Source organism: Hypanus sabinus, chromosome 14 (assembly GCF_030144855.1).
Source record: "Hypanus sabinus isolate sHypSab1 chromosome 14, sHypSab1.hap1, whole genome shotgun sequence".
NCBI lineage: Eukaryota > Metazoa > Chordata > Chondrichthyes > Myliobatiformes > Dasyatidae > Hypanus > Hypanus sabinus.
In genome coordinates this window covers 50,572,911-50,589,451 of record NC_082719.1, presented here as the reverse complement: position 1 = coordinate 50,589,451, position 16,541 = coordinate 50,572,911, and the positions used below count along the sequence as shown (strand labels likewise).

General features: G+C 41.8%; 1 protein-coding gene across 4 annotated transcripts in view; it reads left to right on the top strand.

Moving 5' to 3' along the window:
• corin (corin, serine peptidase) overlaps positions 1-16,541 on the top strand; it is a 220,659-nt gene that overhangs the window by 29,430 nt on the left and 174,688 nt on the right. For all 4 annotated transcript variants that reach the window (XM_059989143.1, XM_059989144.1, XM_059989146.1 and 1 more), the window contains exon 3: positions 11,954-12,175. In XM_059989143.1, coding sequence (XP_059845126.1) covers positions 11,954-12,175 — 222 coding nt within the window. The remainder of the gene's footprint in view (positions 1-11,953; positions 12,176-16,541) is intronic.

The following is a 16,541-nucleotide window of genomic DNA, read 5'->3' as shown; positions in this document are numbered from 1 at the left end:
ATGGGGGCCGCCATCTTGCATGCCCGGATGTGAGCGGCCATTCTTTGTCGACGTCAGCATGCCCCGCCCCCAACCCTCCGATGCTGACCGGGTACCCCGGATGTGGGCAGCCATCTTTGTCGGTCAGCATGCCCCACCCCCGACCCTCCGATGCTTACCGGGTACCCCGACGGCGATTCAACTCTGGCCACTGTAACTCTCGACCAAAGCTCCCCACACCAGCTTGCAAGGTCCATGATGGCCATCCGGGTGGAGGGGCACAGGACTAGATGCCTGTTTGACACGGGCAGCACTGAGAGTTTTATTCATCCGGACACAGTGCAACGCTGTGGGCTCGCAACACGGCCGGTAAGTCGGAGGATCAATTTGGTTTCTGGGTCGCATTCCACAGACATCCGGGTGGGTTGTGTAGCGACTTTGGTGGTTCAAGGCACAGAATATCGGAACTTTGCGCTACTGGTCATCCCTAATCTGTGCGCACCTGTGCTATTGGGGCTGGACTTCCAGAGCCATCTCGAAAGTGTGACTATGGTAAATGACGGGCCCCTCCCACCACTCACTGTCAGGAATCCTCAGTTTTGTGGGACTTCGTCACTACTGACCACACACACACACGGGCACACACATCCCATCCAGAACCAGGCTGACAGCTGCGCTACCGACACCACTTGCAGCCTCTCCACTCTCAAGGTCCCTCCCCCACCGCTGTTCGCCAACCTGACCCCTGACTGTAAGCCTGTGGCAACTAAAAGCAGGAGGTACAGCGGGGGGGACAGGGCCTTCATTCAGTCAGAGGTGCAGCGGCTGCTCAGGGAGGGGATCATTGAGCCAAGCTCAAGCCCTTGGAGGGCCCAGGTGGTTGTTGTTTGGACTGGGCAGAAAAATAGGATGGTGGTGGACTATAGTCAAACCATCAGTAGGTTCACGCAGCTTGACGCGTACCCCCTACCCCACATCGTGGATATGGTCAACCAGATTGCTCAGTACAAGGTGTACTCGACCATAGATCTGAAATCCTCTTATCACCAGCTCCCCATCTGCCCAGAGGACCGCCCCTACACCGCCTTCGAGGCGGGCGGCAGGCTCTATCACTTCCTGCGCGTCCCTTTCGGTGTCACGAATGGTGTCTCTGTCTTCCAGAGGGAAATGGACAGGATAGTGGACCAGTACCAACTGCAGGCCACATTTCCCTATCTGGATAACATCACCATCTGTGGTCACGACTGGCCAGATCACGACGCCAACCTCCAACGATTTCTCCAAGTGGCCCGCAGCTCTGAACTTTACTTATAACAGGGACAAGTGTGTGTTCAGAACCACCCGACTCGCTGTCCTTGGGTATGTCGTGGAAAACGGGGTCATTGGCCCTGATCCTGACCGTATGCGCCCCCTGTTAGAACTCCCTCTTCCAACCACTATCAAAGCCCTCAGACGGTGCCTGGGTTTTTTTTCCTATTACGCCCAATGGGTCCCCCATTACGCAGACAAGGCACGCCCCCTGGTCAAGCCTCGTTTCCCCTCTCTGCTGAGGCCCGCGCGGCCTTCAGCTGCATTAAAGAGGACATTGCCAAAGCTACGATGCATGCGGTGGACGAGACCATTCCCTTCCAAGTGGAGTGTGACGCCTCCGATTTTGCTCTGGCTGCTACCCTCAATCAGGAAGGCAGACCAGTAGCATTCTTTTCTCGCACCCTCCAAGGCTCCGAAATTCGGCACTCCGCGGTGGAGAAAGAAGCCCAGGCCATAGTGGAGGCTGTTAGGCACTGGAGGCACTATCTTGCTGGCAAAAGGTTCACCTTGCTGACCGACCAGCGCTCGGTTGCGTTCATGTTCAGCAACCAACAGCGGGGCAAAATCAAAAATGATAAGATTTTGCGGTGGAGAATAGAACTCTCCACCTACACCTATGATATCCTGTACCGGCCTGGCAGACTCAATGAGCCCCCTGATGCCCTATCCCAGGGAACATGTGCTAGCACACAGCTCGACCAGCTGTACACCCTTCATGCACAACTTTGCCATCCGGGGGTCACCCGATTTTACCATTTTGTGAAAGCTCAGAACCTGCCATACTCCCTGGAGGACATCAGGACGATGACCAGGGACTGCCAAATTTGCGCTGAGTGCAAACCGCACTTCTACCATCCTGACACGGCGCAACTTGTCAAGGCCACCCGCCCTTTTGAACGACTGAGTGTTGACTTTAAGGGCCCCCTTCCCTCCACTGACCGCAATGTCTATTTTCTCAGTGTTATCAACGAGTACTCACGGTTCCCCTTTGCCATCCCCTGCCCCGACACCACTGCCACGTCTGTCATAAAAGCCCTGCGCCAGCTCTTCACTCTGTTCGGGTATCCCTGCTATATCCACAGCGATAGAGGGTCCTCCTTTATGAGTGACGAGCTGCGCCAGTACCTGCTAGCTAGGGGCATTGCTACTAGTCGGACCACGAGTTATAATCCCCGGGGTAATGGCCAGGTGGAGCGGGAGAATGCCACAGTGTGGAAGACCACACTTTTAGCCCTTAAGTCAAAAGGGTTGCCGGTCTCTCGATGGCAGGAGGTCTTCCCTGAGGCACTGCACTCTATCCGCTCTCTGTTATGTACGTCCACCAATGCCACCCCTCACGAACACCTATTCTCTTTTCCCAGGAAGCCTGTCACTGGGACCACCCTACCAGTTTGGCTGGCGTCCCCGGGGCCAGTGTTGCTCCAGAAACATGTGAGGAGCAATAAATACTCCCCGCTGGTCGGGAGGGTTCACCTTCTACATGCGAACCCCCAGTATGCCTACGTGGTCTTACCTGATGGGCGGGAGGACACGGTCTCCATCCGCGACCTGGCACCCGCAGGTGCAGCAGACCACTACCCTGAAGGCTCTCCGGTAACTATGAACCCTGCACCTGAGGTGACATCGTGCTCACCAGGCCCTACACAGACTCCTCACAACACTTACATACCGGGTGTTTCGTACGCATTTATACCAGGCGCCTCGCACATGCGTGAGGGATCACCGGCACCTAGTGGGCTGGAACAAGCGCAACCTCCGTCCCCTGTGCAATCACCAATGTCGTCGGCATCCATGCGATCACAGCCGGTGCTACGTAGATCGCAGCGACAGATTCGACCACCTGATAGACTTGACTTGTAAGAAACTTCGCCACATGGGGACTCTTTTCAACAAAGGGGGGGTGAATGTGGTGAACTACGTGTGCCTGTCTGGACATGCCCCTGCTGACTGCTCCTGTGGCTCCTCCCACAGGCCCCTGTATAAAGGCGATCTGAGGCCTGATGCTCGGCCTCAGTCTCCAGAACATAGTATGATAGTCACTCACTCCTGGTTCCTTCTTCCAGTCAATAAAAGCCGATATCTCGCCTATGTCTCAGTGTGAGTTTCATAAGTATGTAAAGATGCAGGTGTGCCTTTTTTGTGATTACATCTACGTGCTGGGCCCAGGACAGTCTTCAGATAATGCCCAGGAATTTAAAGCTGCTGGCTTTCTGCACCACCGATTTTCCCATTGTAGACTGGTGCTTGTTCACCCTCGTAGGCTTACGATGCAGTTGGTGGAGGAGATACGCTGTTGCTTGTCCTGTTCTCACAAATAAGGTACTCACTTTACCTCACTTTGACATGAAATGAAAAAAAACCTAAAAGGTTAACTATGTGAGGAGAAGCCTAATTGATGGTGTGGAATGTCCTGCCACAATACTATATATCCCATTATAATTTAAGAATTATCTGTGCATTTCCAAGCTGATCAAAAGCTAATCTAAATTGTATACTGCTTCTATTTAATGATGCAGAGGTCCTTAGTCTTGTCATCTAAATTATCTGATTACATACTGGTTGGCATGTAATTTTAAGGACTCATATGTGCCTGCTAAATGGCAGTAAATTTAATTCCTGGGCACAATCCTTTCAGCAAGATTTCAGCCTTTTAAACAGTTCATATAATGCAGAATTTACCAACATTTTTTTGAGCCCAACACCCCCCAAATCACTTTCATACTTGCCAGCACCCCTCTGAGGCACAGTATATTTTCTTTAGTGTAAAAACATGTTCTTCCATACGCTAATATGAGAAAAATGATTCTGCATTATCTTTTTATTTATCTTTAAACCTAGCTTACACAGTATCTGTGGACTGTACAACAGCTTTGATATCAATGTGATCCTTGATGGTTTTGAGCAAGAGTTGAAATATCTGGACAAGTTGTGATAGTAAACGCCTCAAGTCCCCACGCGTAAACAATGTCCAAGCGGTTTCTATTTTTTGTGAGTGTGTTTCACTGCACTGAAGCCTCTTTCAACAAGGTAAGAGGATGGAAATGCAATGAGGAGTAGTTTGGCTGTTCTCCAAAGACCAGGAAACTTTGTATGACAGTGTAGCCACATACTATAAAAGCCAAGATTTTTGAAAACATTTTTGCTTCTTCATCATTCTGATTTCGATAATTTCTTTTTGCAAGCTCTCTTCATGTTTTTCCATCTTTCAAAGAATGGGTTAATTACCCAGTCCGGAATTTCCAGATCGATTTCCAATTCCTTGAATCAATTCTGAAAATCCTCCATCAGTAAATGCAAGTGTAAACAGTACTTTCACAAATCACTGTCTGTGAAAGAGATTGCCATATTTTCCATGCAGAGAAACTGTGAGAACCACCTTCTCCCAGTGTTTTGCTTATGTATTTACAGCTTTCCAATAGAATTGGACACTACACTTTTTGCCTGGATTAAATTGAAATTATCACCCTGCAGTTTCATATTTAGAATGTTCATTTTGTCGTACAGATTGGCTGGGTATACCACATCTCCATGTAGAAGTTCAGTTTTGTTTCCCAAGCTCTCGTCAACTTTGAGCAAAAATTCAACCACAGTGTCCAAAAGATCAAAGAAACATTTGACAGCCAAAGCACTTCAGTGTGAAGAAGCAAGTGCTCAAACATTTTCATCGTTATCTTAGCACAACTGGAGAGATAGCAGATATTATGAGAGTCATGTTTGAAAAAAGTTGCTGGCTGAGGTCTTTTGACTAGATGTTGACAATGAATTACACAATGGATTGCAAACAAACTTGGAATTTCTTTTTTCATAAATACAACTAAATCAGCATAGTGACCTGTCATATATGATGCTCCATCTGTTGCACAAGAAATAATGTTCCTAATCAAAATATTTTTATCATCAACATACATTTTGAGCTTGTCATAGATTGATTTTTTGTTGATATTTGATTTTAAACTTTTTACAAAAGAGAATCTCTTCATAAACTTTTCATTTTTGATGAAATGTACATATGTCACGAGCAATGCCCCATAGTCTTGCACAATTGACTCATCTAGTTGTGTCCCAAATTCTGTTTTTTGTAGCTTTTTGCGATGTCTTCACTCATTTTGTCAATACAATGAGCTACAGAGTTATTGCTCAGTGGAATTGATTTTAAAATACTGGTATCCATTTTGAGAACAGTGGTGACCACTTCTGATACAGCAGGCATTATTAATCTTTCACCAATTGTATGAAATTTTCCAGCTTTGCTGTCATTTTGGAAAAGATATAAGAAGCAATTAGACCACTATCAAGGTCATTTTTAGCAAATGACTCAAGTGTGCAATGCTTTTCAAATGCTTCTTTCATCTTCTGGAACTGAGTAATACAATAATACAATACAATAAGCTATTTTAGGGTGACCTTCATGGATGTGTTCCTGCAATCTTGATGGTTATGTGGCCTCATTAGACAGTACAGTATTACAAATAAGATACATGGGGCATTACTGATCTGACATGAATGGAATAAAACACACTCCAGGTATGTAACATTGTATTGACGCAATTTCTGTAGTTTCTGTTTCTCAGCAGGATTAGAATTCAAGGATTCCCCACCTACAGACTATATATTTATCCATCATTAACAAGGCTAAATTAAAATTAAAAATGTACACAAACTGGGAATGCCTATTGGATGTTGATGCCAGCATTGAGTTGACATGGTAGTGACATGATGAGGAGTGGTGAGGCAAAGCTTCAGATGATCACACCAGGGAAAATTACATTGACAAGGATTCACATTGAACTCTGAATGCTAGTTGGGATAGAGCTGGTGTTCGGCAAGCTGTATTATTCCATTTAGTGCAATTGCACAGGAGGGGTGGCACATCTAGATGGGGGGCTTGTCACACTCCCCGGAGTGGCTCATCATCTGTTGGTCCCCACCAACGCCTAGCACTCACCTGTGGCTCCTCGTAGCTGTTTGCATGCGACAGCGGCCACACCCCGGGCAACGGCTTCGTCAGGCCGGCTAAACCAGGTGAGGGTAGCCGACGGGTCAGAAACCCTCGGTGAGATAGGAATTTGCTCATCCCAGCATGTGAAGACTGCTTTGGTGGATCAGGCAGAGGAAACCCCGGGGGTTCAATGGCTGAGAACTCATTGCAGCAGCGCATCGCGGAGTGCGCAGGACGCGGCAGAGCACTTAAGAAGACGCGGCCATCCAATGCAGCCAAGGAAGCTGCCAGACGTAATGATTCTTCGTGCCGCTGAATCCTGACTTCTGAGGCCAAGAGAATGGGATCGTCTCTGTGCAAGGCTTTTCCACTTTAATATCTTTCACGCACTGGTTACATTGTGCAAAGGTCGGACGGTGGCGTAATGAGATCAGCACCGGGCTCGAGAACGGAGGTTCGCGAGTTCAATCCAGTGACAGGCTGCCCCCAAGCGCACTCTCCATCCGTGCCGGGTTGATGTCAAAAACCCACTGCCACCCTGCACAATGTAGTCTTTCTCGGACCACGAGAGACAACCATACATATATTTAGTGCAATTGACCAATCTTATAATCCCCAACAACGGTTCTTAACCACACTTATGAGGTCAAGGTCACTTTAAACACCTCGAGGAATCCTCAGTGTTGGCAGGTTCACTGACTGGCTCAGTGGTGATATCACGTGTCAGAATGTGATAGGAAAGAGTTCAGAGCATGTGCAGAAATGACAGAATGATTGAGAAGTTTGTATGGTTAAAAAACGTGGTTGCTGTTAGATAAAAGTTCTAGTTATGTTCTTCCAGAATACATTTCTTTAGGGGTAACCCATGGTACGTATAAAGATCACAACATTGTGTCAGAAGTCGGTCTGGAAGAATAATACATTTGCTAAACATGGGAAAAGCGAATGTAATCGATAAAAAGAGCGCAAACTTTTTTAGTGTTTGCTAACAGCTTTACAAATGGAAGGGCTGCAACCTCCGAAAACACTTCAGCTGACTGGGAATGTAGCTGAAAAATGGAGAAGATTTAAACAGCAATTTAAAATTAAATATATTTATCAGTGATCGGGCAGATAAAAGATCGGAAAAAACGAAGGCAGCTATCCTACTCCACATAATAGGGGATGGCACAATTGAAGTATATAGCCATCTTACTTTTGAGAATGGAGATAATTTGAATCTAAGGTGATAATGGACAAATTTGATGCATTTTATATACTGATGCACAATGTGACGTATGAATGATAGAAATTCTTTACCTGTTGGCAGAGAACTGGTCAAATGATTGATCAATTTGTTTCGGAATTGAGAAACCGCAGTAAAACATGCGAGTTTGCAGAGCTGACGGACTCTCTCATTAAAGACAGAATTGTTTGCGACATTCTGGATAATGGTTTGAGAGAAAGACTCTTGAGAGAATCAGACGTAGATTTGGAAAAAGCTTTGATTCTCTGCAAAGCTTCGGAACCTGTAACACCACAGGCTAAAGAGCTTTTTATCGAGAGCTGCAGTGTACACGCTGTGAATAACTGCGAATATATTAGAAAAAATAATGAAGCGACAACGAAACCGACAGAGAGCAAGACGTCATCTGAAAGAAAAAAAGTTTGTGATCGCTGTGGGCGGCAACACAAACCTTAAAAATTGTCCAGCGTATGGAAAAATGTGCAATCACTATGGTAAGAGTAATCATTTTTCATGCTGTTGCAGAAGTAGAAAGGAAATAAAACATGGAAATGCAGTGCTTGAAAATGAATGTGAGGAGTTTTATATAGATGTGCTTTGTGAAAATAAACAAAGTAAGAATGACTGGACTATTGCAAATGAACCAAAACATTATTCTGTTTAAATTGGATACTGGAGCACAGGTAAATGTTCTTGCAGAATCTGAGTTTAATGCATTAAAGCCAAGACCAAAGTTACATCAGACAAATATAAAAGTGACCGGGTATTCAGGTGCAGACATTCCAGTTAAAGAAACGCGTGGCAAAACTATCACACAAAAATATTGAGCACAAACTTTCATTTGTGGTGGTGCCAAAGAATGTACAGTCAATATTGGGTTTGTCTGCCTGTGAGAGACTGAATTTGGTGAAAAGTGTATTAGTCCTGGACAGTGACACAGTCAGAATACAGTGATTTGATGAAAATGTATGAAGACTTGTTCAAAGGTCTTAGTTGTCTTCCAGAAGAGCACACGATTAAAACTGGCAACACAGTACCATCCATGTAGAAAAGTGCCTTTTGCATTATGTCATCAACTGAAAACAGAGCTAGACAGAATGGAACGGTTAGGACTCCAAAAACAAAATTGATGAACTGACTGAATGGGTTAAATGTTGATTTTTTAAAAAAATGGAAAACTGAGGATTTACTTATATCCAAGACTTGAATCAAGCCACTAAAAGACAGCATTTCAAATTGCCTACTGGTGAAGAAATCATGTCACAGTTTGCTAATGCAAAGTACTTTAGTAAAATAGATGCATTTTCTGGATTCTGGCAGCTTAAACTAGATGAACTGAGTTCAAAGTTGTGTACCTTTAACACTCCTTTTGCCAGATACCATTTCTTTAGGCTTCCGTTTGGAATTGCATCAGCTCCTGAAATGTACCATAAAACCACTCATATGCTATATGAGCACATTGAGGGCGTAGATACATCCATGGACGATATTATTGTTTGGGGATCAACTAAACGAGAGCACAATGCTAAACTCAGACAAGTCTTAGAGTCAACACGCAAGGCAAACCTGAAGTTGAATAAAGACAAATGTCAGCTAGGAGTGACTGAACTTACCTTTGTGGGTGATATCATCAGCGATGAGGGTATGCATCCTGATCCACTGACGGTTTCTGATATTGAGAACATGCCAAGACTGCAATGTAAAAAGGACATTTAAAGGTTTATGTAAATGGTCAACTACATGGGAAAATTCATACCCAATCTTTCAGAACAGCTTGCTCCATTGAGGCAGTTAACAGAAAGAAAAATGAAAGGAGCTGGAATCATGAACAGGAGAAGGCTTGGAAAAATCTCAGGAACATGCTCACCAAACAACCTGTGTTGAAATTCTATGATGCTGAGGCATCCATCAAAATCTCATGTGATGCATCTCAGGCAGGCTTAGGGGCAGTATTACTCCAGAAACATGATAAGGAATGGCTGCCAGTGGCATATGCATCTCGTGCATTATCTGATCCAGAAACAAGGTATGCCCAAATTGAAAAGAGAATTGCTCAGTATTGTGTTTGCTTGCGAGAGATTTCATCAGTTTGTGTCAGGGCAATCTATTGATGCTGAAACATATCATAAGCGTCTGATTACATTATTTAACAAACCTTTAAGCGACTGTCCTTTGCGAATTCAGCGAATGATTATCAAATTGCAAAGGTATGCATTGAATGTGTCATACACACCTGGAAAATTCATGTACATGGTTGACACACTTTCCAGAGCTGTGGATCCAACAACAAAAGACAGTCACAGGAACGTTATTGATGTTCAGGCATTTGTTGATGTGATCATAGAGACTGTACCTGTTGCTCCCAAAAAGTTGGAACAGCTGCGTCGAGACAGAGAAGGACAAAATTCTCAGTCAGGTAATACAAGTGGTGATGGATGGATGGCCAGATAATAAGCATGACTGTACCTCAGAAGCACAAGAATATTGGAACCACAGATCAGAACTTTCTGTTGTGGATGACAAATTGTACAAAGGTTGCAGAATTCTGGTTCCTAAAAGTCTCTGAAAAGAAATGCTTGGGAAAATTCATGAAGGCCACCTAGGTATTGAAAAGTGTAAGAGTGGGACACGGGAATGATGTTTTGGCCCAGGAGGAATCAAGAAATTGCTGAATTGGTATCTTCTTGTCAAATATGCTTTAAATACCAACCTAGCAACCCTAAGGAGCCACTGCATCCACATCATAGTCCTCAGAGACCTATCAGAAGGTAGGCATTGATCTTTTTATCACTGACAACAAATATTATCTATTAATAACAGATTACTACTCCTTGTATCCTGAAGTGTGTGGTCTGAGCAGAACAACTGCAGAGAATGTAATTACATGCATGAAATCAGTTTTTTCCAGACATGGTGTTCCTGATGAAGTTTACACAGATAATGGTCCACAATTCAATGGAGAATGCATGAGACATTTTGCTCAGGAATGGGGCTTTGTTCAAACAACATCTAGTCCATTTTTCCCTTAGTCCAATGGATTAGTTGAGAATTCGGTAGGAATTATCAAGACACTGATGCACAAAGCAAAAGATAGTGGAGGTGATTTTTATAAAGCTTTGTTAGCTTATCGTAGTACTCCACTTGAATGTGGATTTCAATGGCTCAGCTCTTGATGGGACGCCGTTTGAGATCCAATCTGCCAATAGATGAGAGCCTTCTGAGAACAGAGGGAGGTGAACAAGTGAAAAGTTGGAAAGATGAACACAAAGCAAAGTAGAAAATATACCTTGACAGATGTTCTCATCCATTACCTGAACTGCACCAAGGAGATGAAGTAAGGATACAAGACAAAATGAACATATGGGCACGGAAAGCTACAGTTCTTGAAGTACAACCCAGATCATTCAGGGTCGAAACAGAAGAAGGAGCTGTGTTAAGAAGAAATCGCAAAGACCTCAAGAAAGAGCCAACTTCAGAGTTTCCGTTAACTGGTGCAGACCAGACAAAACGTGAATATAACAACGAAACACAAGAACTGTGTGAACCACTTCGAAGGTCTACTCGTGTTCGTAAACCCCCAGAGAGACTGATAGAGGCATGTTAAATTATGCATTTGTTTTGATTAATGTTGCTAATTGTTTTCTTTTTAAGGAAAGGAAGATGTGGTGATATCACGTGTCAGAACGTGATTGAACAGAGTTTGGAGCATGCGCAGAAATGACAGAATGATCAAGAAGTTTGTATGGTTAAAAACGTGGTTGCTGTTTGCTGTTAGAAGTTCTGGTTATGTTCTTCCAGAATATGCTTCTTTATGAGTAACCCACGGTATGTAGAAAGAACACAACAGGCTCTATTTAACCATTTGGTTCTGGCAAGTGCTGTATCGTGTGACTTGTTTTCCATAGATCCGTGGAGAAAGTTGAGAGGGTGTACTTGACTTACCAACTGTTAAAATTGCATGAACTCATTCTGTACTGTGAATCAAGGGGAACTGTTGGGCACCCTGGCTGTTAATTTATGCCTCACCAAAAATGTCTATTTGGTTGGTAAGGTCAGATGAGATTTCCAAGTTGTGATGACGAGTGCTGACTGCCTGCAAAACTATGGTTCTTCCTGAGTTCCGGTGCCTCATTATCTTTTTTTGGAGTGCCTGCTGTACTAATGGTCGATCAGCTCTTGTCCCTCAAGTTAGGGTGTTGCTTACACCCGCACCCCCCCAAGAATCTTGAATGCCACAGATGACTTCTATTTCCCGTAACGCCCCCTTAGGGCACGTAACCATCTCTGTTGGAAATCACTGATATAATGGATGCAATATTCACTTTTAGGAAATAACCTGTTGTAGAAGAACATTTCCCTATGCAGAACCAGTACTTTCTGTTCCACTAAATTTAACAAGACAGAAAGGGACAAATTCCATTGGAGTCCATATTTGAAAATTACTCAAAAGAATTTACTCAGAATGGGGTGCTAACCTGTAACTTTGTTGTTTTTGCCAGGTGTAATCGATAATAGACCTTCATTGGATGAAGACAGCAAGGACTCATTTCAGCACGTGGCGAGCACACGATCACTTGATCAGACAACAAACGAAACTTATACCCTTGAGCCAACTATCGGTGACCCAGTTCGCAACATGTCTTTCCCTATCCTCAAAATTGCCCGCTTTTTGACAAATGTTAGCATAACATATGATGATGAATATTTTGATACCCTCTATGGTAAGAGCTTGTTTAGGTTGTATTTAAAGAGATGTTTTTAGTTTATTTTCGTTTAGCCAGGGGCAAATTTGTAACTCCTTTATATTACTTAAACTTGCTCTTTGGTTTTCTAAGGTTCTGGTATATTTTGCATATAAAGTTGCATATTTTGTGATATGACAGCATGTAAATAAGTTCTTTTTCATAATCTGGAATGCTTTAGTGAGCATAAAGCAAAAAGCAATAAATGCTGAAAATCTGAAAAAGAAATTCAAAATGCTGGAGATACTCAGCAGATAAGGATTCTTCTATGAAGAGAGCAATATAGTTTGTGTCTCATAACAATAATGTTTTCATCAGAAGAAAAAATGAGAGAAGATTAAAAACAAATGTGTATCATCATTTCAGTTAACAAGATCAACTCGGCAAGGTTGCCCACTATCACCTGCTTTGTTTGTGTTGGCAATAGAACCACTAGCTGAATTAATTAGAATGGACCCAGATATTAAGGGTTTCAGAGTTAATCAGGAAGAATACAAGATTAACTTATTTGCTGATGATGTTCTAATTTATTTAACAGATCCATTACATTCACTACGCAAATTATCTTATAGACTAGAAGAATATGGGAAAATATCGGGTTATAAAATAAATTGGGATAAAAGTGAAATTTTACCTCTTACTAAAGGAGATTATAATCAATGTCGATTAATAACTCAATTTAGATGGCCAGCAAATGGTATAAAATATTTAGGTATAAGAGTTGATAATGATATAAAAAACTTATACAAATTAAATTACTTACCACTTTTGAAAAAAATTCAGGAAGATCTTGAAAAATGGATGGCATTACCAATAACATTAGTAGGTAGAGTAAATACTATAAAAATGAATATATTCCCTAGATTACAATATTTATTTCAATCATTACCAATACAATTACCCCAGAAGTTTTTTCAAGAGTTAAACAAATATCTGAGGAAATTCCTCTGGAAAGGTAAGATGTCCAGAATATCGTTGGAAAAATTGACATGGAAATTTGATCTAGGAGGATTACAACTTCCAAATTTTAAGAATTATTATAAAGCAAATCAACTTAGATTTATTGCATCTTTTTTCGAGAAAGATAAACCGGCATGGATTAGAATAGAATTAGATAAAATAGGAGAAAATGTACCAGAAGATTTTATATACAAATGGGAATCTAAATGGATACGGGAAAAGAAAGAATCTCCTATATTAAAACATTTGATTGATTTATGGAATAAGATAAATGTTAATGATGAGATAAAAAAATCTTTATTAGCAAAGAGACCTTTAATTCAAAATAGACTTATTCCTTTCACAATGGACAATCAACTTTTATATAATTGGATTCAAAATGGGATTAGATATATAGGGAATTGTTTTGAAGGAGGTATATTAATGTCATTTGATCAATTAAAGAATAAATATAAAATATCAAACAACACTTTATTTTGTTACTTTCAATTAAGGGCTTATTTAAGAGAAAAATTAGGTCAAACAATGTTATTGCCGAAATCTAATGAAATAGAAATTTTAATTCTAAAAGGAAATATCAAAAAATTTATATCTTGCATGTATAATTTGATTCAAAGACAGGTAATTAAGCAAGGAGTCCATAAGTCAAGACAAAAATGGGAAAATGATTTGAATATTAAAATTGAAGAAACAAATTGGTCAAGACTATGTCTTGACAGTATGACAAATACAATAAATGTTCGGTTAAGATTAGTGCAGTATAATTTTCTACATCAATTATATATTACACCACAAAAAATAAAAAAATTTAATCCAAATTTATCGGATCAGTGTTTCCGATGTAACCAGGAAACTGGTACTTTTTTACATTCGGCATGGTCTTGCTCTAAAATTCAACCTTTTTGGACAAATTTAAGACTTTTACTGGAACAAATTACAGGAACACAATTTCCTCATAATCCAATATTATTTTTACTAGGTGATATTGAAGGGATAAAACCGAAACTCAAACTAAATAAGTATCAGAAAGAATTTATAAAAATTGCACTGGCAGTAGCCAAAAAAGCTATTGCAGTTACTTGGAAATCGGATACACATTTAAGTATAGATTCTTGGAAGAAAGAAATCTATGGTTGTATTCCATTAGAAAAAATTACTTATAATTTAAGAGATAAATATGAAACATTTTTGAAAATTTGGAGCCCTTATTTACAAAAGACAGGATTAAATATATAGATGCTTTGAAGATGAAACAATTGGTTATTAGGGGAAAGAAATAAATATACATATTAAAATTATTACGAATTCCATGGAGCATGTGGAGATCTTCCAACAACCAGGCATTCTTTCTTTCTTTCTTTCTTTTTTTTTCTATAGGGCAGTTAGGGGGGAGGGGTTAAGGGGAGGGGGTATGGGTTATATACATTGTTTTTTCATACTTTGTAATCATTTAAAAATGCAATAAAAAAAGTTTTAAAAAAAAAGAGAACCAGAAGTGGAGGTAAAGCTATAATTGGTAGGAGATGTAAGGAGTATGAAAGTTCCTTCTATTCATATGCCAAACGCCATCGGCTTTTCATTGGCTTTTCTTAATCCATTTATTTGCATGAGGAATCATTCATATCTGATTTCAGAAATAGAAATTGCAAATCTGTTTACAGGACATAGAACATGGAAGATTACAGCACAGGAACAGGCCACTTAGCCCAAAATGTTGTGCTGAATTAGCTAAAAATCAAATTAAAATCACCCAAACACTAATCCCTCCTACCTACAAAATATCCATATCCTTCCATCTTCCTTATATCCATGCGCTTATCCTTAACAGCCTCTCTTAACGCCTTATCCTTAACATCTCTTAACAGCCTCTAATACATTTGCCTCAGCAACCATACCAGGCGGCACAATCCAAGCGTCCATGACTCCCTGGGTTAAAAATCTATCCCTCACATCTCCCTTGAACCTATCCCGTCTCACTTCTGTGCATGCCCTCGGGTATTAGACGTTTCAACCCTGGGTTACAGATACTCTCTTCCCACTCGATCTAATCTTCATAAACCTCTATCAGATCTCCCCTCTAGGAATATTGCCTTGAAGACTATATTGTTGCCTTCAGATCATTACAAAGGAATTTAGCTAGGATGAATCTAGGTCACTAAATAATGTGCTGCACAGAGACACTCTGGTATCCTACATCTTTATAATCATCCTTGATTACACTCTACGTCAAGCTACTAAAGATCATGACAAGCTTGGTTTTACCATAAAACCAGGATGAACCAAAAAGGTCAGACCAGTTACGCTCACAGATCCTGATTTTGCAGATGAGATAGTCCTGCTCTCTGACCAGATGGAGGAAGCACAGCAGCTACTAACAAAAGTGGAAATTGAGTGCAATAAAGTTGGACTTCACCTAAACACTAAAAAGACAGAGTACATGGCGTTTAACTGCGACAAATGTACTCTCAAACCGTAAAGAATGATACCATTAAGAAAATCTTAGACTTCAAGTACCTCAGGTCAAGAATGATGAGTTTGGAGAAGGATGTAAAGATACGGAAGGTGCTGGCGTGGAGGGCTGTGAACGACATGAAGGAAATCTGGAGGTCAAACCTGACCAGAGGGCTCAAAACGAGGATCTTCATAGCAGTCACAGACATACGGATGCGAGACGTGGACACTCACCAAGACCATGAGAAAGTTACTAGATGGTTGCTATACACGAATGCTCCGGGTGGCTCTTGATGTGAGCTGGCAACAGCACGTGATGAACATCGAGCTCTATGACAACTTACCGATGCTCACTACTAAAATCGAGGTGAGAAGACTACAACTAGCGGGGCACTGTCTACGCCACCCTGAGCTACCTGGCAGCCTAGTCATCACATGTGAGCTCAAGCATGGGAGGATGAACCCCTGGCGCCCTCCCAGGACTATGGTTACCACGCTCCTAAAAGTTAGCGGCGAGGCTAATGTAGATGAACTGAACACACTGATGAGGGAGAGGGAGGAGTGGTGAGTCCGTCATCGTGCCTGACGCCGGCCCTCTAGGCCTGAGTCGACGTAGTAGCAGAGAATCTGAAATGATTTGGACTGGACCAATAATGCCATCTGCTGAAACTGCCACTTTCATTCACTATCCCTACTCTCAATCCCCTGACTTAAATTTCCTTCGATCTAGAAGGACGGCTGCCACAAGCCCTGACCTGCGCAAGCTCTGTGGTGGAGACTGTGGTCAGATAATTAAAAAAATAATTAACAAATTAATTTTAATTAATCTAAACATTTCTTAATTAGATTTTTAATAAGTACTTGAAAAGTTGTGGCTACTTGATCAAATCCTGGGAAATTGCATGTTTAGATTGGTAATTGATGGCTGGCACTG